The sequence below is a fragment of the Hypomesus nipponensis genome, chromosome 3 (assembly GCF_054491055.1).
Source record: "Hypomesus nipponensis isolate SF chromosome 3, ASM5449105v1, whole genome shotgun sequence".
Classification (NCBI taxonomy): Eukaryota; Metazoa; Chordata; class Actinopteri; order Osmeriformes; family Osmeridae; genus Hypomesus; species Hypomesus nipponensis.
Window position 1 is genome coordinate 2,689,105 of NC_140363.1, and position 27,017 is coordinate 2,716,121.

General features: G+C 43.1%; 4 protein-coding genes and 3 long non-coding RNA genes across 10 annotated transcripts; 6 read left to right on the forward strand and 1 right to left on the reverse strand.

The window, feature by feature from the left end:
• Window positions 1-139: 139 nt before the first annotated feature.
• slc2a2 (solute carrier family 2 member 2) lies at window positions 140-26,691 on the reverse strand. 3 transcript variants are annotated; one of them, XM_084684409.1, is made up of 13 exons: window positions 26,583-26,691; window positions 25,901-25,996; window positions 25,266-25,465; window positions 25,004-25,128; window positions 24,665-24,780; window positions 23,654-23,816; window positions 22,348-22,454; window positions 21,995-22,075; window positions 21,263-21,367; window positions 1,612-1,713; window positions 1,005-1,208; window positions 502-716; window positions 140-395 (listed from the first exon to the last, which is right to left on the reverse strand). In XM_084684409.1, exons 1-12 carry the CDS (start codon window positions 26,595-26,597, stop codon window positions 513-515), a joined length of 1,518 nt encoding a protein of 505 aa, XP_084540535.1. In that variant the 5' UTR covers window positions 26,598-26,691; the 3' UTR covers window positions 140-395; window positions 502-512. The 3 variants fall into 3 exon arrangements, with proteins under 3 accessions (XP_084540535.1, XP_084540526.1, XP_084540542.1); XM_084684400.1 differs by having other exon boundaries at window positions 140-716; XM_084684416.1 differs by having other exon boundaries at window positions 140-716; window positions 25,901-25,993; window positions 26,583-26,612.
• LOC146299137 (uncharacterized) lies at window positions 2,543-4,133 on the forward strand. The gene is made up of 4 exons (XR_014734639.1): window positions 2,543-2,987; window positions 3,583-3,619; window positions 3,721-3,768; window positions 3,905-4,133. It is a non-coding gene; the product is annotated as an uncharacterized LOC146299137 (long non-coding RNA).
• On the forward strand, window positions 4,166-5,738 carry LOC146299138 (uncharacterized). The gene is made up of 2 exons (XM_084681446.1): window positions 4,166-5,167; window positions 5,316-5,738. The coding sequence occupies exons 1-2, from the start codon at window positions 4,166-4,168 to the stop codon at window positions 5,391-5,393; spliced, it is 1,080 nt and encodes a 359-aa protein (XP_084537572.1). The 3' UTR covers window positions 5,394-5,738.
• Window positions 9,589-11,171, forward strand: LOC146299139 (uncharacterized). Of its 2 annotated transcripts, XR_014734647.1 has the most exons (4): window positions 9,589-10,039; window positions 10,635-10,671; window positions 10,773-10,820; window positions 10,957-11,171. It is a non-coding gene; the product is annotated as an uncharacterized LOC146299139 (long non-coding RNA). The 2 variants fall into 2 exon arrangements; XR_014734646.1 differs by lacking the exon at window positions 9,589-10,039 and having other exon boundaries at window positions 10,458-10,671.
• Window positions 11,179-12,056, forward strand: LOC146299140 (uncharacterized; the record flags this gene model as incomplete). Its single annotated transcript, XM_084682840.1, has 2 exons — window positions 11,179-11,974; window positions 12,046-12,056. Coding segments are annotated over 2 exons (807 nt in total), but the record flags the coding sequence as incomplete, so codon positions are not given.
• Window positions 15,161-16,421, forward strand: LOC146299141 (uncharacterized). The gene is made up of 4 exons (XR_014734640.1): window positions 15,161-15,285; window positions 15,885-15,921; window positions 16,023-16,070; window positions 16,207-16,421. It is a non-coding gene; the product is annotated as an uncharacterized LOC146299141 (long non-coding RNA).
• On the forward strand, window positions 16,429-17,306 carry LOC146299142 (uncharacterized; the record flags this gene model as incomplete). The annotated part of the gene is made up of 2 exons (XM_084682850.1): window positions 16,429-17,224; window positions 17,296-17,306. Coding segments are annotated over 2 exons (807 nt in total), but the record flags the coding sequence as incomplete, so codon positions are not given.
• Window positions 26,692-27,017: the final 326 nt, after the last annotated feature.

The window sequence follows — 27,017 nt, forward strand, 5'->3', positions numbered from 1 at the left end:
TCTCGTTGCTAGTTTGTCTTTGTACCTCATGTCATTCCCTGCCTAGTCGTCTGACTCTTGTGAACCTTTTTGTGAATATTCTGAGTCGTGCTTTTGAGTCCACCACCTATTGCCATTACTTGTACAACAAATTACCTGACCCGATGGAACACTTTTTATTCAGTCCATTATACAGATTTATTTGCATACAAATTTAAACAATCAACACTTTGGTACATTTATTGCTATTAGGTTTGATTGCTTTAAGACTGTCACTGTATGTCAAGGATAATCCACAACCCCCCAAAGTGGTACACAAATGTACAAATCTTAAAAAATATTTTAAGGGTATCTGCATTCTCCAGGTAGATTGACTGTACAAGTTGGCTGCCGTATCAGAGCCTCATTTCCAGTCACTGGGGAGGACCAATGTTTGTGACGAGAGAACATTATATTAATGTGCTATTATACACAGATAGAACAGAGCGAAGATACAAATGCAGCATCATGATTCAAACATACATGGTGGTTTTTCAGGCATCCGAGGCTGATTTAAGGTGCTCCAGTTCTGTGGAGATCTTGGGGCCTGGAGGAACCGTTTTCCTGCCCTTCTGGAAGACAGCAGAAATCTCCTCAAAAGTCTTCCCCTTGGTCTCTGGCACGCGGCAGTAGGTGAACACAGTGAAGCCAAACAGGAACACCGCAAACAGGATGAACACGTAGCTACCCAACAAAACCTACAGGAGACAGCCACAGCACAGCATGAGGGGGATTGTGAATGTGTGTTTGTGTGAATGTGCGTGTGCTAATGGGTAAGCAAATGTGTGTGTTGGAGAGAGAGACAGAGAGAGACAGAGAGAGAGAGAGAAAGAGAGAGAGAGAGAGAGAGAGAGAGAGAGAGAGAGAGAGAGAGAGAGAGAGAAAGGGAAAGAACGCCTAAATGTGTTTGAATGTCCGTGAAAGATAGATTGGCTGTCGGTGAGGGGAAAGAAACGTGAGAAAGAGTGAGTGTGCAATGTGTATACCTCTATGTAGGGGAAAGTCATCCCTACAATGAAATTGCAAGTCCAGTTGCAGCAGCCAGCCAGAGCAATGGCCGCTGGGCGTGGTCCCTGGCTGAACAGCTCTGCCACAATGAACCAAGGGATGGGACCAGGTCCCATCTCAAAGAAGCACACAAACAGGAAGATGGCCGACATGCTGACGTAGCTCATCCAGGAGAAGGTGTCCTGGAAGACAGGAAACAGGAAGCAGTCAGGGGATGTAAAACAGTGTATTGGTTTGTGAGCTTTCCATGGGATTTCAACCCAACTAAGGCCGCGGTGTTGCTATCAGCTATGAGTACAGACCAGGGTTTGGGACATGAAGCCAAGTTTGGGGACAGGAAGTTGTTGTTTGAGAAAGGAAATCTTGGTTGGGGACGGATAACCCACTTTGGGGACCAGCACTGTAAGATGCTTGCTATGGTACTGCTGACTTTATAGTAGCTTTGCAAATATCCCAAAGAAAGTGAAAGTCAGGATATCTAACATCCCAAGCAAGAGGGAGGGATGAACAGGAAACTCTGGTAAGAGGAGGAAGAAAGGAGTGTATGACTAAAATTGTTGAGGGCTTGAAATGCGATTTGCTCACCAGATAGATGAGGCCAACTGACATGGCGACCGCACAGATGCACATCCCTCCTAAGCCAATCAGAGTCAGCGTTCTTCTGCCGGCACGATCCACCAGCACCACCTGAGAGAGAGAGAGAGAGAGAGAGAGAGAGAGAGAGAGAGAGAGAGAGAGAGAGAGAGGGGGGGGGGGGGAGGGGGTTGAATGGGGTCAGGTGGAGAGTGAGAGAATGAATGCAAAGGGTGGTTGGGAGCAGAAAGTAAGAGATGGAGAAAAGGATTAAAAAGGAGTGAGGGAGGAAATATTTAATAAATAAATAAATAAATATAAGAGAGAGTTAATGATGTGAGGGTCATAACAGGGAAATGGGCACCCCCATAATCATTTTATTAATTGTGGGCTGCAGTTTCCATGTTATGTCATTGAATGGTGAATAGGATCGTGATTTGGGCTTATACAAGAGATCTCATCAACTACTGTCCTCAGGTAAGATTACGAGGATGTGTATTGACAAGTGGCAAATTTTTACTATTGTTGCAACAGTTTAAATGCGTTAGAACACGTTCATATCGAAGACGAGTTCGTTCAGAATCAGCTACATTAGCTGATTGGCAGGTCGACTGACTGATTTCCTTATTAAACATTCCCATAGCGCAACAGTGCATTTCCCTGTTAAAGACTTCAATGGGGCTGCTTTGACCAGTTGTTTTCAGTGCTTCGAAACTATACGGTCATTGGATAAATGCTGCGTTTATGTCCCGCCCTGGACGCTCAGCGTCTCTAGGGGTGAATGGAGGAGTGGGCTGGCCTGGACGCTGGGCTTCCGCGTGATGATTGGGGGGTCTGTCGAAAGACTGTAATTCCTTTTGATTGACAGCGATTTTGTACTATAAAATACCAAAACCTATTCAAGCTCAGCCCCATCACGGATTTTGCAACTGTCGTTGAAAGACAAACTGCTGCAACCTAGCGTTATCTCATGATATTTGCTTGGCAAAATTGCTAGCCAATTTTCATCAAACATTTCATACAGTTATACACCATATTCAGTTCAGTTAACCTAATCCCCACATTTCCTTGGTGTTTAATATGTTTTCGTTCAATCGTTCGTTCATTCGCCCATACAGTAGGCTAGGCTAGTGTCGCAGGGGTAAACTAGCCAGTAAACGGAAAATGTATATGATGTAGGCCGAAAAGGAGACTTTATTTGAAAGACCAGCAGCCGCCACTGGCTCATGACGCTGTAGTAATTGACTTTAGGCAACTATCGCACTGTGTTAACGTTCAATCACCATGGTAACATGATGACACATTGAAGATGTCATAAATGCTTTCCCTGTTTATAAATGACAAGCATTCGACTGATACTCAGATCCGCGAACACATCATATGAGAAGGTAAGACCTCTATCCTAAATTAAACATGTAGGCTAATTTAAAACATTTGCTTACAATGTACTTTGAATATAATTGCAAAACAATCATATCTGCGCTCATAAACACATCGTATGAAGGTAACATCTCGATCCTATATTAAACATGTAAGCTAATTTAAAACATTTGTTTAAAATGTAGGATACTTTGAATATAATTGAAAAACAATCATATCTGCTCTCATATACACATCGTATGAAGGTTAGATTTAGATCCAAAATTAAATATGTAAGCTACTTTAAAAAAATACAAATGAAATCAACTTTGAATATTTTTGAGGGTGGCCGCGGCCACGCAAGAACCTCGCGACCCTCGGCCAAATGTATGTTTGCGTCTATTGGGGGATAGCCAAACAATAATTAGGATATTGAAAACATTTTCACAATGTTGCCATTTTAGTCTAAACATAGCAGATTTACAAACTGTCTCTTTCCAGTTTGGCCTCCAATCCAGACCATTGTTCTACGTCATAATGAATACAATGTTGAGTATCACAGCTTGCACTTATTTGTATGCATCTTTCATGAAATATCTCATTTTCAATTTATTGTGAATGTAGAAAAGGAACAATGAATCCTGACAAGAAAAAATACAAGGTAGGTCAACCTTTCAACACTGATTATTAAAACAGTAAACTGATATGGCTGTCCTGATAGTTTGTGGAGTGAACTCAATGTATAGTTTGATTGTTTCACAGCAGAAGAAGCCTTCTAAAAGAGACCTTGAGGCAGATAAAAAAGCCACAGTGAGTCCAACTGTCATCATAAAAACCTATTATTGCGATTATTCTTTATTCGCCACACAATTACATATTAACACATATTATAATGAGTGTTGAGGGTGACAATACAAGTCACTTAATTGTCTCACTTTTCTCAAAGGCCACTGGGGAAAGCCTTTCCCATGAGCTTGCTGCCAAAGGAGACTTCAAGGAGGAGACTTCAAGTCAACCTTCTAAGACGGTGGGCAAACCTCAGAGGAAGACCTACGCCTGTGTCTTGAAAGAGCCCGCAGGGGGCTGGAAGAAGATGGCCAGACGGACCTGTCTGATGACCGAGGAGAAGCATCAAGACGTCCTCAGGTCAGCTGAGGCTGAGAAGCCCTCTGCCAGAGAGAGGGATCTGGCCAGGGAGGTTGAGAAGATGAAGGTGGAGAGGATCACCTTTGAGAACACAATACAGAACCTTCACCAGAAGCTCCTGACGGAAGGGAAAACTCGTGTTCTAGCAGAAGAAGCTCTGGCCAGGGCTCGGACCACCCTGCGACGCCGTGCCGCCGCCAAGATGGAGGCAGAAAGAACCGCCAGCCTCGCAGCAGCAAACTTGGTGGACCTCCAAAGGGCCCGACAGGATCTGGAGGATGGTTTGACCTCTCACCTCAGAGCCTGGGAGAAGGAGAGGGAGGAGCTGACATCTCAGAGGAACCAGGCGGTCGAAGCCTTGAAGTTGTCCGAGCAGGGCCTCACTGTGGCCACAGCCAGGCTGCTGGAGGTGGGAAACATGGCCCCCAAACCAGCTCAGCTTGGGGGAGAGTTCCAGACGGAGCTCTCTAACCTCAGAGCGGAAATCTGGGCGGCCCAATCTGCCAGAAAGACGGCTGATACTAAATACAACATGACCAGGGCGAATCTCATCACGCTGGAGAGGAACCTTCGGGCAGAAATTGCAGAGAAGGATGGGAAGATCCTCGTCCTGTCCAGTGAAAGGAAGGAGGCCCTCCAAGTGTCGCAGAAGGCGGAACAGGACCTGGAGGCTTTTAAAGCCAATCTGATGAAGATGGCCGGTGTCATGACCAGACTGCAAGTCAACTTGAGGGAGAAGGACAAGCACTGCCATGATCTGGAGAAGGCCCTGGACAAAGTTCAGGATGAATGCCGTCACATCAGAAAGGAGTTGTTTGGTAAATGTGCAGAGATGGAGGCTCGAGAGAAACAGGCTGCAGACACAGCTGTGGAGCTGCTGTCTCTGCAGAAAGTGGCTGCGCAATCAGCAGCAGACCTGAAGGCTCTGCAAAAACAGGCTGAGCAATCAGCAGTAGACCTGGAGGCTCTACAGAAAAAGGCTGAGCAATCAGCAGCAGACCTGGAGGAGGCTCTGCAGGAACAGGCTGAAACAAGGTGCCAGTCACAGGAAACCCAAACCGAGGTAGTCCAGTCGTGTCCAGGGCCTACACTCATATTTTTTGTGCATAGAAACAAGCCTTCTAATATGTCCTCTAAAGCATATTGGAGTGTAAACCCTGCATGTTCCCTTGTGTACTGGGGTAGATGTGTTGACACTTTGTGTTTTTCAGAAAAGTTTCGGCAAAAAGAAAAAGAAGGGTGGCTGCTTTGGCCGCATGATGTTCTGGAGAAAATCCCAGCATGCATAGGGGGATGTTAACATCTTCATCCACCACCCTCGCCTCCTCCCTTCCTACAACCTTCATCCACCACAAACCACCATCATCTTTACCCTCCTCCACCACAACCACCATCATCTCTACCCTCCACCACAAACCACCATCATCTCTACCCTCCTCTATTGCAAACCACTATCATCTCCACTTTCCTCCACCCCAAACCACCATGACCCTTACTGTGCACACACACGCACGTACATCATCCTTACCACCATCCACCCATCTGACCTTATCCAAACACGCACACACCCTTTATCACTCTAACACCCTAACCCTTGATGCATGGCATCGTGCATATCAACAATCTTGCATGCTGAATAGCTCAATAAAAGATACCTCCCAAAACTTGAGGTCTTGCTTTTTCCTTCTTCAAGATAGTGGCGTAAGCCTGTGTACAAAGTAAAGTACTGGAAAATAAAGTTTTAATCCAATTCAATTCTTTTCTTGAAGAAAATAACATCCTGGAAGTCTCGCAGTCAGGTTTCAGGAAATATCACAGTACTGAAACTGCTCTCACCAAAATAATTAGCGACCTCAGACTAAACTCTGCACTGTAAAATGTTACCAGGATTTAACAATATTTAACTGCAATAATTTCACAATAAATCATTGTATTGTAACTTTACAGTCTTAAACTGCAATAATCCCAATAGCATGTTGTAATGTAGAATTTACTGTGAAATCAATGTAGACACAGTAAGTTACTGAGAATGAAACGATACTGGGATTTCACAGCATTTTGTTGGGTTATTTCACAGTAAAATACTATTTTCAAATCATCCTTTGAGATAACCCACTACATTACTGTAAAACTTCAACTAGTTTTGAGGTGGAAATTACGTCAGTTTTCCAACCGTTTCTCTTTTCCACCATTTCACCTCGGCGCTGCCTGCCAGGATCGTGACTTTTGCCATGTAACGGTAAACTATCTGCAGGCATCCAATTTAGTTGCTAGCAATCTCTGTGCGTACTTGTGTTTTACTTGTGCAGTTGATACCGTACTTCACTGATTTGAATAATCAAATCCAGTAGTTAAATCCGTCATGATTGCAAACATTTTCGTCTAGTTTGATGGCTAGCTAAGTCTCACATGGTCGATGCTTCAGCTACAGCAGGGTTGCTGGCGTCAGTGAAATAGGAACAGAGTATGTTGCCTCAGCTAAAGATTCGTAGCGAGTACTGTTCAAATTATACATACAAATGTGTAGGTTTTTGCCAGCTCCTAATTTAGGATGAACTATTAGCTAACTCTGCTGTGGGTCAGCGCGAGTGCTATTTTATAGCTAAGTATTAACATTGGAGTGAACTAGCTAGTGTTGCACAGTGAAGCTGCACTAAAAAGAGACACTCTTACATAGCTTCAGTGTCCATGTGCATACGTAGGAGACAATCACTGCAAAAGAGTTGCAGTTCCGGTGCAGACAGGAGAACCAAGCAGAACGCCATCTCTGTAGCACCCCACCCAGTCCAGAACCCGGGGTCCTGAAGTCTCGACTCTTACGATACTCAAACGATGCGATGTTAATATACCTCTCTGATCTAACGAGTCTGGCTAACTGTCGTGACCTCTCAGGTGGGCTATGGCTGCGATGGAGAGCTGGAGAGATGGTTGTTCTGCTAGCTTCTCCTGTCTCAGCACAGGGACTGCAGATCTTTTGCAGTGATCGTTAATGAGCCTAATGACGAATCATGGTCAGAATTATGATGGCCCATGCTACACCCCCTACAATGGAAGCCAATTCCAGGTTGATGGTAAACAATATAAAACAGTACATGGGAAGTCCGAAAGTTAAATTGTTGAATTTAATAGTGATTTTAATACTTGTTATCATTATTAAAACGTTTAAATGAGTTTTGTCTTTGTTGTCTTTGTTCTTGCTTTGACTTTTAATCTAGCAACTCCAAAGCACGTTTGTGTGGTAAAATCACAGTTAACAAGTCAAATTTGCAGTATTTTACAGTGTTATTTAAATTGTAAATGTACAGTAAATGACTGGCTACTAGTTGCATTACTTTCACAGTTAAAAACATAGAAATACAGACAATCACTGTAATTTATATACAGCAAGACGATGTAATTCCACAGCTACATACTGCTATATCACAGTAATCCAATGGCATGACAACTGTGAAGTTACAATATACCGCTGTAGTTGCATTGAATTTTACTGTGAAATGTTTACAGTTCATTATTGTGAAACATGTGCAATACATTACTGTGAAATATTTATAATAAATTACTGTGAAATATTTATAATAAATTACTGTAAAATCACTGTGAAAGTAATGCAACTAGTAGCCAGTAATTCACTGTAAAGTTACAGTGAAAAATGTAACAGTGTGATGCAAATAAAGTCTTTATCCTTATCCTGACAGATCTCCGTGCAGCATTTGATACCATTGATCACGACATCCTAATCAATAGACTGGAAAACTTTTTGGGTTCACGGATAGTGTATTGAACTGGATAAAATCATATATCACAGGAAGGAAGTTTTATGTTAGTTTAGGAGACCATAGGTCCAAGAAACATGAGAACTGCTATGGGGTTGCTCAAGGAAGCTGCTTGAGTCCATTACTTTTTTCTCTTTATATGTTACCACTCGGCGACATAATCAGAGAACATAACAGATTTCCATAGCTATGACACACAACTATATATATATCCACTGAATCCAACGATGCAACGGCCATCAATTCCATTACCAACTGCCTGTTGGCAATAAACAAATGGATGAATGATAACTTTCTTAAATTAATTGAAGACAAAACCGAAGTCCTATTATGTGGCCCCAAATCCAAAAGAGAGATGCTTAGTGAGAATCTAGGAGGCTTAACCCCCTGTCTTAAACCAGAGGTGAAGAGTCTCGGTGTAATCCTGGACTTAGATTTGAATTTCAACTTTCACATAAATAAAGTGACCAAAACAGCTTTCTTTCACCTGAGGAATATAGCAAAGGTACGACCATTCATAAACCAAAATCATGCAGAGAAGTTAATTCATGCTTTTATATCCAGCCGGCTGGACTACTGTAACTCACTTTTCACTGGTCTTCCCAAGAAAACCACTGAAAGACTACAGCTCATTCAAAATTCTGCAGCTAGATTATTAACCAAAACTAAAAGGAGAGAACACATTAGTCCTGTCCTAGCTACTTTACACTGGCTCCCTGTCACTTTCAGAATTGACTTTAAGGTCCTTTTCCTCACATACAAAGCTCTACACGGACAAGGACCTAGCTACATTGCTAACTCCCTTATAAACTACACACCCGTTAGAACACTGCGATCATCAAATGCAGGCCTATTAGAGGTCACCAGAAGCAGTCATAAGAAGATAGGTCATTCTGCCTTTGCTAATTACGCCCCCAAACTATGGAACAAATTACCCATAAATATTAAGGAAGCAAACACGCTAGACATTTTTAAAGACAGCTTAAAACCTACCTTTTTACCGAAGCATTTAAGTAATTTTATCTCAGAAGGGTTTTACTACTTTTATTAGTTATATTATTGTTGCTATTTTAATTACTACTTTTATCACTTGTATTATTGTTTTTATTGATTTTATGTAAACACCTTGAGCTACAATTCTTGTATGAAATATGCTATAGAAATAAAGTCTTACTTAGGCTACTTACAAGGGATGAAACTGACTTAATAGATAAACGATGTTAGGGAATGTTCCCTAACATTCCCTAACATTTCAAAAAAAATAATGGTTAAATATTTACGATTGTGTTAACATTTTAAATGCGTTAGAACACGTTCATATCGAACACGAGTTCGTTCAGAATCAGCTACATTGGCTGATTGGCAGGTCGACTGCCTGATTTCCTTATCATACAATGCCGTAGCGCAACAGTGCATTTCCCTGTTGAAGCTCAGCTTCCATGGACTACTATGGGGCTGCTTTGACCAGTTGTTTTCAGTGCTTCGACACTATACGGTCATTGGATAAATGCTGCGTTTATGTCCCGCCCTGGACGCTCAGCGTCTCTAGGGGTGAAAGGAGGAGTGGGCTGGCCTGGACGCTGGGCTTCCGCGTGATGATTGGGGGGTCTGTCGAAAGACTGTAATTCCTTTTGATTGACAGCGATTTTGTACTCTAAAATACCAAAACCTATTCAAGCTCAGCCCCATCACGGATTTTGCAACTGTCGTTGAAAGACAAACTGCTGCAACCTAGCGTTATCTCATGATATTTGCTTGGCAAAATTGCTAGCCAATTTTCATCAAACATTTCACACAATTATACACCATATTCAGTTCAGTTAACCTAATCCCCACATTTCCTTGGTGTTTAATATGTTTTCGTTCAATCGTTCGTTCATTCGCCCATACAGTAGGCTAGGCTAGTGTCGCAGGGGTAAACTAGCCAGTAAACTGAAAATGTATATGATGTAGGCCGAAAATGAGACTTTATTTGAAAGACCAGCAGCCGCCACTGGCTCATGACGCTGTAGTAATTGACTTTAGGCAACTATCGCACTGTGTTAACGTTCAATCACCATGGTAACATGATGACACATTGAAGATGTCATAAATGCTTTCCCTGTTTATAAATGACAAGCATTCGACTGATACTCAGATCCGCGAACACATCATATGAGAAGGTAAGACCTCTATCCTAAATTAAACATGTAGGCTAATTTAAAACATTTGCTTACAATGTACTTTGAATATAATTGCAAAACAATCATATCTGCGCTCATAAACACATCGTATGAAGGTAAAATCTCGATCCTATATTAAACATGTAAGCTAATTTAAAACATTTGTTTAAAATGTAGGATACTTTGAATATAATTGAAAAACAATCATATCTGCACTCATATACACATCGTATGAAGGTTAGATTTAGATCCAAAATTAAATATGTAAGCTACTTTAAAAAAATACAAATGAAATCAACTTTGAATATTTTTGAGGGTGGCCGCGGCCACGCAAGAACCTCGCGACCCTCGGCCAAATGTATGTTTGCGTCTATTGGGGGATAGCCAAACAATAATTTGGATATTGAAAACATTTTCACAATGTTGCCATTTTAGTCTAAACATAGCAGATTTACAAACTGTCTCTTTCCAGTTTGGCCTCCAATCCAGACCATTGTTCTACGTCATAATGAATACAATGTTGAGTATCACAGCTTGCACTTATTTGTATGCATCTTTCATGAAATATCTAATTTTCAATTTATTGTGAATGTAGAAAAGGAACAATGAATCCTGACAAGAAAAAATACAAGGTAGGTCAACCTTTCAACACTGATTATTAAAACAGTAAACTGATATGGCTGTCCTGATAGTTTGTGGAGTGAACTCAATGTATAGTTTGATTGTTTCACAGCAGAAGAAGCCTTCTAAAAGAGACCTTGAGGCAGATAAAAAAGCCACAGTGAGTCCAACTGTCATCATAAAAACCTATTATTGCGATTATTCTTTATTCGCCACACAATTACATATTAACACATATTATAATGAGTGTTGAGGGTGACAATGCAAGTCACTTAATTGTCTCACTTTTCTCAAAGGCCACTGGGGAAAGCCTTTCCCATGAGCTTGCTGCCAAAGGAGACTTCAAGGAGGAGACTTCAAGTCAACCTTCTAAGACGGTGGGCAAACCTCAGAGGAAGACCTACGCCTGTGTCTTGAAAGAGCCCGCAGGGGGCTGGAAGAAGATGGCCAGACGGACCTGTCTGATGACCGAGGAGAAGCATCAAGACGTCCTCAGGTCAGCTGAGGCTGAGAAGCCCTCTGCCAGAGAGAGGGATCTGGCCAGGGAGGTTGAGAAGATGAAGGTGGAGAGGATCACCTTTGAGAACACAATACAGAACCTTCACCAGAAGCTCCTGACGGAAGGGAAAACTCGTGTTCTAGCAGAAGAAGCTCTGGCCAGGGCTCGGACCACCCTGCGACGCCGTGCCGCCGCCAAGATGGAGGCAGAAAGAACCGCCAGCCTCGCAGCAGCAAACTTGGTGGACCTCCAAAGGGCCCGACAGGATCTGGAGGATGGTTGGACCTCTCACCTCAGAGCCTGGGAGAAGGAGAGGGAGGAGCTGACATCTCAGAGGAACCAGGCGGTCGAAGCCTTGAAGTTGTCCGAGCAGGGCCTCACTGTGGCCACAGCCAGGCTGCTGGAGGTGGGAAACATGGCCCCCAAACCAGCTCAGCTTGGGGGAGAGTTCCAGACGGAGCTCTCTAACCTCAGAGCGGAAATCTGGGCGGCCCAATCTGCCAGAAAGACGGCTGATACTAAATACAACATGACCAGGGCGAATCTCATCACGCTGGAGAGGAACCTTCGGGCAGAAATTGCAGAGAAGGATGGGAAGATCCTCGTCCTGTCCAGTGAAAGGAAGGAGGCCCTCCAAGTGTCGCAGAAGGCGGAACAGGACCTGGAGGCTTTTAAAGCCAATCTGATGACGATGGCCGGTGTCATGACCAGACTGCAAGTCAACTTGAGGGAGAAGGACAAGCACTGCCATGATCTGGAGAAGGCCCTGGACAAAGTTCAGGATGAATGCCGTCACATCAGAAAGGAGTTGTTTGGTAAATGTGCAGAGATGGAGGCTCGAGAGAAACAGGCTGCAGACACAGCTGTGGAGCTGCTGTCTCTGCAGAAAGTGGCTGAGCAATCAGCAGCAGACCTGAAGGCTCTGCAAAAACAGGCTGAGCAATCAGCAGTAGACCTGGAGGCTCTACAGAAAAAGGCTGAGCAATCAGCAGCAGACCTGGAGGAGGCTCTGCAGGAACAGGCTGAAACAAGGTGCCAGTCACAGGAAACCCAAACCGAGGTAGTCCAGTCGTGTCCAGGGCCTACACTCATATTTTTTGTGCATAGAAACAAGCCTTCTAATATGTCCTCTAAAGCATATTGGAGTGTAAACCCTGCATGTTCCCTTGTGTACTGGGGTAGATGTGTTGACACTTTGTGTTTTTCAGAAAAGTTTCGGCAAAAAGAAAAAGAAGGGTGGCTGCTTTGGCCGCATGATGTTCTGGAGAAAATCCCAGCATGCATAGGGGGATGTTAACATCTTCATCCACCACCCTCGCCTCCTCCCTTCCTACAACCTTCATCCACCACAAACCACCATCATCTTTACCCTCCTCCACCACAACCACCATCATCTCTACCCTCCACCACAAACCACCATCATCTCTACCCTCCTCTATTGCAAACCACTATCATCTCCACCTTCCTCCACCCCAAACCACCATGACCCTTACTGTGCACACACACGCACGTACATCATCCTTACCACCATCCACCCATCTGACCTTATCCAAACACGCACACACCCTTTATCACTCTAACACCCTAACCCTTGATGCATGGCATCGTGCATATCAACAATCTTGCATGCTGAATAGCTCAATAAAAGATACCTCCCAAAACTTGAGGTCTTGCTTTTTCCTTCTTCAAGATAGTGGCGTAAGCCTGTGTACAAAGTAAAGTACTGGAAAATAAAGTTTTAATCCAATTCAATTCTTTTCTTGAAGAAAATAACATCCTGGAAGTCTCGCAGTCAGGTTTCAGGAAATATCACAGTACTGAAACTGCTCTCACCAAAATAATTAGCGACCTCAGACTATGATGCAAATAAAGTCTTTATCCTTATCCTGCCAGATCTCAGTGCAGCATTTGATACCATTGATCACGACATCCTAATCAATAGACTGGAAAACTTTTTGGGTTCACGGATAGTGTATTGAACTGGATAAAATCATATATCACAGGAAGGAAGTTTTATGTTAGTTTAGGAGACCATAGGTCCAAGAAACATGAGAACTGCTATGGGGTTGCTCAAGGAAGCTGCTTGAGTCCATTACTTTTTTCTCTTTATATGTTACCACTCGGCGACATAATCAGAGAACATAACAGATTTCCATAGCTATGACACACATATATATCCACTGAATCCAACGATGCAACGGCCATAAATTCCATTACCAACTGCCTGTTGGCAATAAACAAATGGATGAATGATAACTTTCTTAAATTAATTGAAGACAAAACCGAAGTCCTATTATGTGTCCCCAAATCCAAAAGAGAGATGCTTAGTGAGAATCTAGGAGGCTTAACCCCCTGTCTTAAACCAGAGGTGAAGAGTCTCGGTGTAATCCTGGACTTAGATTTGAATTTCAACTTTCACATAAATAAAGTGACCAAAACAGCTTTCTTTCACCTGAGGAATATAGCAAAGGTACGACCATTCATAAACCAAAATCATGCAGAGAAGTTAATTCATGCTTTTATATCCAGCCGGCTGGACTACTGTAACTCACTTTTCACTGGTCTTCCCAAGAAAACCACTGAAAGACTACAGCTCATTCAAAATTCTGCAGCTAGATTATTAACCAAAACTAAAAGGAGAGAACACATTAGTCCTGTCCTAGCTACTTTACACTGGCTCCCTGTCACTTTCAGAATTGACTTTAAGGTCCTTTTCCTCACATACAAAGCTCTACACTGACAAGGACCTAGCTACATTGCTAACTCCCTTATAAACTACACACCAGTTAGAACACTGCGATCATCAAATGCAGGCTTATTAGAGGTCACCAGAAGCAGTCATAAGAAGATTGGTCATTCTGCCTTTGCTAATTACGCCCCCAAACTATGGAACAAATTACCCATAAATATTAAGGAAGCAAACACGCTAGACATTTTTAAAGACAGCTTAAAACCTACCTTTTTACCGAAGCATTTAAGTAATTTTATCTCAGAAGGGTTTTACTACTTTTATTAGTTACATTATTGTTGCTATTTTAATTACTACTTTTATCACTTGTATTATTGTTTTTATTGATTTTATGTAAACACCTTGAGCTACAATTCTTGTATGAAATATGCTATAGAAATAAAGTCTTACTTAGCCTACTTACAAGGGATGAAACTGACTTAATAGATAAACGATGTTAGGGAATGTTCCCTAACATTCCCTAACATTTCAAAAAAATAATGGTTAAATATTTACGATTGTGTTAACATTTTAAATGCGTTAGAACACGTTCATATCGAACACGAGTTCGTTCAGAATCAGCTACATTGGCTGATTGGCAGGTCGACTGCCTGATTTCCTTATCATACAATGCCGTAGCGCAACAGTGCATTTCCCTGTTGAAGCTCAGCTTCCATGGACTTCAATGGGGCTGCTTTGACCAGTTGTTTTCAGTGCTTCGAAACTATACGGTCATTGGATAAATGCTGCGTTTATGTCCCGCCCTGGACGCTCAGCGTCTCTAGGGGTGAATGGAGGAGTGGGCTGGCCTGGACGCTGGGCTTCCGCGTGATGATTGGGGGGTCTGTCGAAAGACTGTAATTCCTTTTGATTGACAGCGATTTTGTACTATAAAATACCAAAACCTATTCAAGCTCAGCCCCATCACGGATTTTGCAACTGTCGTTGAAAGACAAACTGCTGCAACCTAGCGTTATCTCATGATATTTGCTTGGCAAAATTGCTAGCCAATTTTCATCAAACATTTCATACAGTTATACACCATATTCAGTTCAGTTAACCTAATCCCCACATTTCCTTGGTGTTTAATATGTTTTCGTTCAATCGTTCGTTCATTCGCCCATACAGTAGGCTAGGCTAGTGTCGCAGGGGTAAACTAGCCAGTAAACGGAAAATGTATATGATGTAGGCCGAAAATGAGACTTTATTTGAAAGACCAGCAGCCGCCACTGGCTCATGACGCTGTAGTAATTGACTTTAGGCAACTATCGCACTGTGTTAACGTTCAATCACCATGGTAACATGATGACACATTGAAGATGTCATAAATGCTTTCCCTGTTTATAAATGACAAGCATTCGACTGATACTCAGATCCGCGAACACATCATATGAGAAGGTAAGACCTCTATCCTAAATTAAACATGTAGGCTAATTTAAAACATTTGCTTACAATGTACTTTGAATATAATTGCAAAACAATCATATCTGCGCTCATAAACACATCGTATGAAGGTAACATCTCGATCCTATATTAAACATGTAAGCTAATTTAAAACATTTGTTTAAAATGTAGGATACTTTGAATATAATTGAAAAACAATCATATCTGCACTCATATACACATCGTATGAAGGTTAGATTTAGATCCAAAATTAAATATGTAAGATACTTTAAAAAAATACAAATGAAATCAACTTTGAATATTTTTGAGGGTGGCCGCGGCCACGCAAGAACCTCGCGACCCTCGGCCAAATGTATGTTTGCGTCTATTGGGGTATCGATAGCCAAACAATAATTAGGATATTGAAAACATTTCCACAATGTTGCCATTTTAGTCTAAACATAGCAGATTTACAAACTGTCTCTTTCCAGTTTGGCCTCCAATCCAGACCATTGTTCTACGTCATAATGAATACAATGTTGAGTATCACAGCTTGCACTTATTTGTATGCATCTTTCATGAAATATCTAATTTTCAATTTATTGTGAATGTAGAAAAGGAACAATGAATCCTGACAAGAAAAAATACAAGGTAGGTCAACCTTTCAACACTGATTATTAAAACAGTAAACTGATATGGCTGTCCTGATAGTTTGTGGAGTGAACTCAATGTATAGTTTGATTGTTTCACAGCAGAAGAAGCCTTCTAAAAGAGACCTTGAGGCAGATAAAAAAGCCACAGTGAGTCCAACTGTCATCATAAAAACCTATTATTGCGATTATTCTTTATTCGCCACACAATTACATATTAACACATATTATAATGAGTGTTGAGGGTGACAATGCAAGTCACTTAATTGTCTCACTTTTCTCAAAGGCCACTGGGGAAAGCCTTTCCCATGAGCTTGCTGCCAAAGGAGACTTCAAGGAGGAGACTTCAAGTCAACCTTCTAAGACGGTGGGCAAACCTCAGAGGAAGACCTACGCCTGTGTCTTGAAAGAGCCCGCAGGGGGCTGGAAGAAGATGGCCAGACGGACCTGTCTGATGACCGAGGAGAAGCATCAAGACGTCCTCAGGTCAGCTGAGGCTGAGAAGCCCTCTGCCAGAGAGAGGGATCTGGCCAGGGAGGTTGAGAAGATGAAGGTGGAGAGGATCACCTTTGAGAACACAATACAGAACCTTCACCAGAAGCTCCTGACGGAAGGGAAAACTCGTGTTCTAGCAGAAGAAGCTCTGGCCAGGGCTCGGACCACCCTGCGACGCCGTGCCGCCGCCAAGATGGAGGCAGAAAGAACCGCCAGCCTCGCAGCAGCAAACTTGGTGGACCTCCAAAGGGCCCGACAGGATCTGGAGGATGGTTGGACCTCTCACCTCAGAGCCTGGGAGAAGGAGAGGGAGGAGCTGACATCTCAGAGGAACCAGGCGGTCGAAGCCTTGAAGTTGTCCGAGCAGGGCCTCACTGTGGCCACAGCCAGGCTGCTGGAGGTGGGAAACATGGCCCCCAAACCAGCTCAGCTTGGGGGAGAGTTCCAGACGGAGCTCTCTAACCTCAGAGCGGAAATCTGGGCGGCCCAATCTGCCAGAAAGACGGCTGATACTAAATACAACATGACCAGGGCGAATCTCATCACGCTGGAGAGGAACCTTCGGGCAGAAATTGCAGAGAAGGATGGGAAGATCCTCGTCCTGTCCAGTGAAAGGAAGGAGGCCCTCCAAGTGTCGCAGAAGGCGGAACAGGACCTGGAGGCTTTTAAAGCCAATCTGATGACGATGGCCGGTGTCATGACCAGACTGCAAGTCAACTTGAGGGAGAAGGACAAGCACTGCCATGATCTGGAGAAGGCCCTGGACAAAGTTCAGGATGAATGCCGTCACATCAGAAAGGAGTTGTTTGGTAAATGTGCAGAGATGGAGGCTCGAGAGAAACAGGCTGCAGACACAGCTGTGGAGCTGCTGTCTCTGCAGAAAGTGGCTGAGCAATCAGCAGCAGACCTGAAGGCTCTGCAAAAACAGGCTGAGCAATCAGCAGTAGACCTGGAGGCTCTACAGAAAAAGGCTGAGCAATCAGCAGCAGACCTGGAGGAGGCTCTGCAGGAACAGGCTGAAACAAGGTGCCAGTCACAGGAAACCCAAACCGAGGTAGTCCAGTCGTGTCCAGGGCCTACACTCATATTTTTTGTGCATAGAAACAAGCCTTCTAATATGTCCTCTAAAGCATATTGGAGTGTAAACCCTGCATGTTCCCTTGTGTACTGGGGTAGATGTGTTGACACTTTGTGTTTTTCAGAAAAGTTTCGGCAAAAAGAAAAAGAAGGGTGGCTGCTTTGGCCGCATGATGTTCTGGAGAAAATCCCAGCATGCATAGGGGGATGTTAACATCTTCATCCACCACCCTCGCCTCCTCCCTTCCTACAACCTTCATCCACCACAAACCACCATCATCTTTACCCTCCTCCACCACAACCACCATCATCTCTACCCTCCACCACAAACCACCATCATCTCTACCCTCCTCTATTGCAAACCACTATCATCTCCACCTTCCTCCACCCCAAACCACCATGACCCTTACTGTGCACACACACGCACGTACATCATCCTTACCACCATCCACCCATCTGACCTTATCCAAACACGCACACACCCTTTATCACTCTAACACCCTAACCCTTGATGCATGGCATCGTGCATATCAACAATCTTGCATGCTGAATAGCTCAATAAAAGATACCTCCCAAAACTTGAGGTCTTGCTTTTTCCTTCTTCAAGATAGTGGCGTAAGCCTGTGTACAAAGTAAAGTACTGGAAAATAAAGTTTTAATCCAATTCAATTCTTTTCTTGAAGAAAATAACATCCTGGAAGTCTCGCAGTCAGGTTTCAGGAAATATCACAGTACTGAAACTGCTCTCACCAAAATAATTAGCGACCTCAGACTATGATGCAAATAAAGTCTTTATCCTTATCCTGCCAGATCTCAGTGCAGCATTTGATACCATTGATCACGACATCCTAATCAATAGACTGGAAAACTTTTTGGGTTCACGGATAGTGTATTGAACTGGATAAAATCATATATCACAGGAAGGAAGTTTTATGTTAGTTTAGGAGACCATAGGTCCAAGAAACATGAGAACTGCTATGGGGTTGCTCAAGGAAGCTGCTTGAGTCCATTACTTTTTTCTCTTTATATGTTACCACTCGGCGACATAATCAGAGAACATAACAGATTTCCATAGCTATGACACACATATATATCCACTGAATCCAACGATGCAACGGCCATAAATTCCATTACCAACTGCCTGTTGGCAATAAACAAATGGATGAATGATAACTTTCTTAAATTAATTGAAGACAAAACCGAAGTCCTATTATGTGTCCCCAAATCCAAAAGAGAGATGCTTAGTGAGAATCTAGGAGGCTTAACCCCCTGTCTTAAACCAGAGGTGAAGAGTCTCGGTGTAATCCTGGACTTAGATTTGAATTTCAACTTTCACATAAATAAAGTGACCAAAACAGCTTTCTTTCACCTGAGGAATATAGCAAAGGTACGACCATTCATAAACCAAAATCATGCAGAGAAGTTAATTCATGCTTTTATATCCAGCCGGCTGGACTACTGTAACTCACTTTTCACTGGTCTTCCCAAGAAAACCACTGAAAGACTACAGCTCATTCAAAATTCTGCAGCTAGATTATTAACCAAAACTAAAAGGAGAGAACACATTAGTCCTGTCCTAGCTACTTTACACTGGCTCCCTGTCACTTTCAGAATTGACTTTAAGGTCCTTTTCCTCACATACAAAGCTCTACACTGACAAGGACCTAGCTACATTGCTAACTCCCTTATAAACTACACACCAGTTAGAACACTGCGATCATCAAATGCAGGCCTATTAGAGGTCACCAGAAGCAGTCATAAGAAGATTGGTCATTCTGCCTTTGCTAATTACGCCCCCAAACTATGGAACAAATTACCCATAAATATTAAGGAAGCAAACACGCTAGACATTTTTAAAGACAGCTTAAAACCTACCTTTTTACCGAAGCATTTAAGTAATTTTATCTCAGAAGGGTTTTACTACTTTTATTAGTTATATTATTGTTGCTATTTTAATTACTACTTTTATCACTTGTATTATTGTTTTTATTGATTTTATGTAAACACCTTGAGCTACAATTCTTGTATGAAATATGCTATAGAAATAAAGTCTTACTTAGCCTACTTACAAGGGATGAAACTGACTTAATAGATAAACGATGTTAGGGAATGTTCCCTAACATTCCCTAACATTTCAAAAAAATAATGGTTAAATATTTACGATTGTGTTAACATTTTAAATGCGTTAGAACACGTTCATATCGAAGACGAGTTCGTTCAGAATCAGCTACATTGGCTGATTGGCAGGTCGACTGCCTGATTTCCTTATCATACAATGCCGTAGCGCAACAGTGCATTTCCCTGTTGAAGCTCAGCTTCCATGGACTTCAATGGGGCTTTGGAGGGTCTGTCGTGATTTTGTACTAGGCTTTAAAAAGTCACCGAAGTTATTCAAGCTCAATTTCCCTTAACTTAAAACATTATTAATGGTGAAATATTTACGATTTAGTTAACATGTTGCGTTAGAACATGTTCATATCGAAGACGAGTTTGCAAGTGAAAAAATAGCCCTGGGCGCCAATTGTGCAAGGACAGCCACTGCTTCCGCGTGATGATTGGAGGGTCTGTCGAAAGACTTCATATCCTTGTGATTGACAGCGATTTTGCACTATAAAAGTCGCCGAAGCTATTCAAGCTCAGTCCCATCATGGATTTTGCAACTGTAGTTGAAAGACAATTGGCTGCAACCCATTTTTTGTTATTTGTTTGGCGAAATTGCTAGCCAATTTTCATCATACATTTCACACAATTATACATCCTTTTCAGTTAATTTAACCTAATTCCCTAATTTCCTTTGGGTTTAATACGTTCATTCATTCAGTAGGCTAGGCTAGTGTCGTAGGGGTGAACTAGCCAGTGAACTGAAAATGTATATGATTTAGGCCGAAAATGAGTTCCTCTATTAGAAAGACCAGCAGCCGCCGCTGGGGTTGACAGTGGAAAATGTTCAAGGGTGGTTCTGGGGACATGGGCCTGGGTGGCCTATGACCACTTGGACCCCCTTGTATGTCCCTTAAATGTAGAGTAATTATTTAGAAATACAACATTACATTTTGCGACCATGTTCTTATTGCAAGAAAGAAACAACAACAAAATTTGAATTCAGTTGATGTAACTGAGACTGATTATGTAAAGCCGTTAAACATGTAAGGGAAATGGTAATAAATTGTGGAATAATTACAAATATGGTCCTTTACCTGTTACTGTCTGTAAGGAAGTGAAGAAAACAACATGTCAACAATGTTTAATGCAACTACCCCAGCTTGGTCCCGCCAGTTGAAATGATATAGAACCTCCACTGAAAATGTTTGCTACGTAATGTAGCCAATTGACTAAGTAATCGATACATTTGATGTTTCCTTATATTTTTTATGTTCAACAAACAAAAACATTCACCATTTGTTTACTTGCTACATTCTAGTGCGTTGTGAGTTAGTCCCACATATCTTGGCGGAGGTGTGTTGGAACCATGTCAAACTAGAAACTTTTGTGAGTTAAGATTAAGTGCACACAATGAATGGATGTGTGTGTGTGTTGAATGTATCCTCTGGAACCTTTGCAAGGAGGACAATTTATGATCACCTTTGCCTATGCTTGTGAATTCATTATTTGCAAGTGTGCAACTGGAATTTCAGAATTGTCTTTGTCACATGATTCCTTTGTCACCTGGACACCTGGAAAAGTATGTGTGTGTGTGTGTGTGTGTGTGTGTATGTTTGCATGTGTGTGTGTGCGTGTGTATGCATGCATGTGTGTGTGTGTGCACTTACTGACACCATAGTAAAGACGGTGTTGATGACTCCTACTCCAATGGTGGCGTAGACAGGCTGGGCAACGCCAGCACGTTCGAAGATGGCTGTCGAGTAATAAAAGATCTGAGAGCAACAAAACAAACATTGTCTTTCGATTACATAAATCTGCAATATATATGAGTGTCACATAAAAAAACAATTTTTATGTCACAATCAAGGACAATAACATTTTGCAATCTAATCTATGAAAGTCTGGTGACTCATTGGTGACATCCACACAGAGAGAGACACGGAGGCTGTGTCTACTACCGTGCACTTGTGCACTTTGAGCACTGACTTTCAGTGCTTACGGCGCTTACACTCACAAAACCAGCAGAATTTAGTGCACTGAAAACACCCAGATGGCGCACTGCAAACGGTCCAAAAAAACAGTTTACAACGATGGACATTACTCGCCCTAAACAGACGCCAAAACCTATCTACGTAGCGGAAGAGGAGGAGCCCTTTCTGCAGCTTTTTCACGGCTGATCTGCGTCCGTCACTTCCGCCAAGTGGTTAACGTAAGTGTTCCATTTTAGACAGCACTTATCAGCGACGGAGTGCACTACATATGTAAGTGCACTGTTTTGCTTACTTTGTAAAGTGTTCGGTAATAGACACAGCCACACGCTCACTCCCTATCTATCCTCCCCCTTCTCTCTTTCTCCATCTCCCAGCTCCTGTTGCTCCTCCCTCCTCTCTGCTACTCACAGCGTTGATGCCAGAGAGCTGTTGGGAGAGGTGCATCATGAGGGCCACGAACAGCTGCTGTCTGTACAGAGACGAACGCACCTGGAGACGCAAGACACAACACAGGTCACAGCAGACAGACAGACAGACGGACGCAACACAGGTCACTGCTGACAGTCAGTCAGACAGACACAACAAAGGTCATAGGAGACAGACAGGCAGAAAGGAGACACAACACAGGTAGCTGCAGACAGTTAGACAGCAGACTGACAGACAGACAGATAGACAGGCAGGCAAGCAGCTTGTGTTTGTGTGGTGTTCCTGGTCCTCTGTATCCATGTTGACAGTGTAGTAGCCAACAGTGCAGCACGTACCAGACCGACGATGGACACCTGTTCTTCCTTCTCCGCCTCCTCCTTCTCCTTCCTCATCTCCTCCAGGTCTGCTGTGGGGTCGTACTCCCCCTTCAGACGATGTAAACCTGCAGGAGAACGCATAGGGGTGGGAGAGGAAGGAAGTCTGACAGTGTATTTTTGTCAAATTTAGTTTGTATGTGTGCAGGTCTGTGTGAGTGCATTTGTTTGTATTTGTGTGTATCTGTTTGTGCTTTGTGTGGTTACAGTAGGGGTGGGGGAAAAAATCGATTTGCATTTGAATTGCGATTCAGTGTCACGACCCAATCCCCTTGAGCTTGTTTTCCCTGTCTGTCTGGTTTGTTCTACATTTCGTGTTACGTTCCTGAACGTACCCTGTTCCGGTTGCCAGGCAATGAATCTGCTCTCACCTGTTCTTCTTCAGCAATAAACACACCCGGTCCTGATCATCATCACTACACTACTTAAGCTGTGGCCTGACATCTAGTCCCTGCCGGATCGTTAGCCGTACTCGTACTTTGTGCTTGCGTGCCAGCCAATATCGCTCTGCTAGTCAGTCTGTTTGCTTTGCTAATCTTTTGCTTATTTTCTGATTGGATTCCTGTTCCTCTGTTTTTTCAGTACCTTCATCCTGGAATTCCCTTCACTCTCGCCTGGCCACCAGTAACCACGACCTGCACGTTCGTCACCACCATAAGCCTCCCATCACCTGTACTCACCTGTCTACAAGTCTGGCAATACCCCTTCAGTTATTTTTGTGTCACCAATAAATAACACCTTTGGGTTTGGGTTCAGTCTCTGGGGATTGTGACATTCTTGTAATTTATACCAATTCACAAATTTCCAACATCGATTTTTTTCTTCTTTCTTTAAATGTTAACAATAACAATGAGTTTACTAAACTGCAAGAAAAACAATACATTTCAAGGTTTTGAAGCATTGGGATTTTTTCTTCAACATTTAACTGCCTATCACAGTCAAATAGAAACAGGTAACACTAAACAGCAAACTGGAATCAAAAGTAAGCATATATTGAATCAAAATTTGATTAAAATATATTGTGAATTGAAAAAATCGTGAATCGATTTTTAATCAAATCGTGACCCCCAAGAATCGATTTGAATCGAATTGTGATGTACCAAAAGATTCCCCCCCCTAGTGTACAGTAGTATCTGTGTCTGTGTACACAGGTGTTCATCTGTGCAAGTGCCTGTGTGTATGCGTCTTTGTGAGTGAGTGTACAATACGTGTGTTCAACTGTCCAAAAGTGCACATGCGTGTGTGTCTGAGAGACAGTCTGCATTACTCTTGCGGGCCTCAGCCTCCAGTCCCCTGCGTATGTAGAGGTACCGAGGGCTCTCTGGACAGAGAGGGAGGAGCAGGGACTGGAGGAGGGCCGGGGCTCCAGACAGACCCAGCAGTAGAGGCCACATGGAGTCATTCCCCAGGAGGAACTCCAGACCAATCACCTGTAGAGACACAGAGGGAAAGACATGATTGACGGATCAGTTATTGTCTCGGCTGGAACTCCCCTCGTCATGGTATGTGTTTGTGAGAACACAATGATGTAGTATTTATGCATTAAACCAGGCGAGCACACACAAACACAGTTTTCCAATGATGAGAGGGCCTTGTGTGAGTGTGTGGTTGTGTGAACATGTGTGTTATTACTGTACGTGTATCCGAGGCCAGGGACGCTTGTGTTTGTCCCCGGCTTTGAAACAATTCGGTTAGATGACAGGGAGATTGACACCTATTTAGAAATGTCAAAGTGCGTTACCTGTAACCTCGGGCGCTAAACAGTTAATGACATGAAACCTGGACCTAGGTCAAACATTCTACATGGACCATCACTCATCATTAGTCAAGGCTGCAGTAGACCAAGTGTGATACCTTTGAAAGACCAGGGAATATGTAAAAACATGTTGGACTACTGCATGCACAAACTCTGTAAACCCTGTAAATATACACGTTACAACATTACAAATATTACTAGAATATAATACATAAAATAAGAAACCAAATCATATCAAACATGACATTAAAAGCTGTTTAGAACTATATTTACGAATGAGTCTTCCTTGGATCACCTTCCTCTTCAACTGTTGAGACCACCTCTCCAGAGATGTGTCACTAAATTGTTTGATTGTCATTTTAACATTACAGTCCCTTTTGTGCCAATCAACGACTGTCCCAAACGAGTGTCTGAGTGACGAGTGACAAAAGGGGCTTTAACATTCAGGTCTCTGCCAACACAGCCCTACATGTATTTATATACATATATACATGTAGGTGTGTGTGTGTTTGTTTGTCTCACCTGGCTGATCAAGATGCCAGTGACGATGGCCAGCTGGTGTAATGTCCCCAAAGCTCCTCTGTATGCCACAGGAGCTATCTCCCCTATGTACATGGGCACCAGCCCTGACGATAGGCCTGCAACACACACACACACACACACAGGTGCACTCACAAAATACACGCGCATACACACACACAGACATGGAATGAGAGGTGAGTCATTGGCAATCTATTGCACTCAATGATCCATCGCAGTCTAGGCTGACCCTAGCAGCAGATGATAATGACTTTGACTGAACTGTAGTCTGTTTTCTCCAACACAGTCACAACCCCCTCCCAGATCCCCAGACCCCCTCACCACAGTAGAAGCCCATGACAGCTCGTCCAGCGATCACCATGATATGAGGCCTCCATGTATTGGCCAAGCCCATCAGCAGGCCACCAGCTACTGCCAATACATTCACCATGAGCATGCCCTTCACTCTGGGACACACACACACACACACGCAAATATCAAACGAGGATCATTCTTTTATTTATGTCATTCGTATCTATGCCACTGTTGTCCTCTTCCTTCCCCTCCTTCCATCCTCCTCTCCTCCTCTTCCCCTCTTCCTCACCTTCCTCTCAGGTCTCCCACAAAGCCCACCAGGAACGAGGAGACCATGCCTCCCACAGAGAAGATGGCCACCGACAGGGACCAGTATATCACCACAGACGAGTGTACTTCATTTTCCTCCACCAGCGTGCTGTTCTCTGATTGGAGGAGAGGCTCCTCTGGCACCAACCCCAGGGCCCGTCCGTAATGCCTCTCTATGATCTTTAACCCAGAGATAACAGCTGTCAACGACACAGTCACTAGGCAATGGTCAGCCACTAGAGAGATTGGGGCTGTTGTTATGGTTTCCCAGGAATGTGTAGGTAAGCCTTTGTGGACTATCTTCGATAGTGGACGTGGATTAATGACTGGGTGCGTTAATGAGTTAATTATTTGATGAATCATGAAATGAAATATGTAATGAATTAATGCATGGATAAGTAATTTATTTCTGCTAGCTTCTATTCATTGTTTTATTAGATTGTGTTGTTGTGTAGATGGAGGCGAGTGTAGATTGAAGTGTGTGTGTGTGTGTGTGTGTGTGTTGATGGAGGTGTGTGTGTAGATGTAGGTGAGTGTAGATGGAGTTGTATGTGTGTGTAGATGGAGGTGTGTGTGTAGAGGAGGGTGTGTAGATGGAGGTGTGTGTGTGTGCACCTTCTGTGGAGCATTGATGACTCCTAGGCTGTATCCATACTGCAGAGAGCCTAGGACTGCTGTGAATACAGCCAGAGCCAGGGTACCTGTCAACTGCTACACATACACACACAAGTTTGTTTTACTATTCTAGCGAGGACCGACAATTTACTCCCATCAAAAACAGCGTTATCCCCAACCCTTAACCGCGAACAAAAACAGACATCTGTTATTGAAATATCTATCTTTTTCAAATGAATAATACTTTATTTATATAGCACATTTCATACAAGAATTGCAGGTCAAAGTGCTTTACATAAAATCAATAACAACTATTTTATAAGTAATACAAGTAAGTAAATGAAATTAAACAAATACGCACACATATCCTCATACACACACTTGCCAGACTAACTGTTTAAAGCAGTCTTGCCCCAAATGTCATTGTACAAAACAGCAAGGAATATTAATGAGGCTATACAGACACACAGACAGACAGACAGACAGACACACAATCACTATTTTGAAACATGCACACACACACCTGACAAACAACATCGGCTGTTTTCCCATCATATCAGATGAGGTACAAACAGAAGTAAACAACAGTTTGATGTTTATTTAATCAAGGAGCTGGATACTTTATCTCCCGTGATGAAGTGTCGGAAGGTGTGTGAAAGTGTGTGAATGGAGAAATCTTTACCTTTCCTGACTCCATGCTGGGTCCAGAGTGTCAGCTCCCTCGCAGGACACAGGACCTGCTGCGGCCCCACTACACGGTGAGATAACACCCCACACACACAGCACACACACACACACATCTCCGGGTAATGATCAATCCCCAGGCATCACGCTGTGTTCACGCTCTCCACTGCAGTCTCTCCACTGCACTCTCTCCACTGCACTCTCTCCATTGCAGTCTCTCCACTGCAGTCTCTCCACTGCACTCTCTCCCTGCTCCTTTCTCCTTGTGCCGCTGTGTCCAGCTAATGTCTCCAGCAGTGCCCTCTCAGAGCTTTTTCAGCGCCTCTCTCTGTTCATGCATCTCTTCTATGGTCTTCTCTCTCCAGCAACTCTAGGATTCTGTCTGTCTGCTCCTCTCTAGCTTTCTCCAAATCACAGCAAATCCCTATACCTG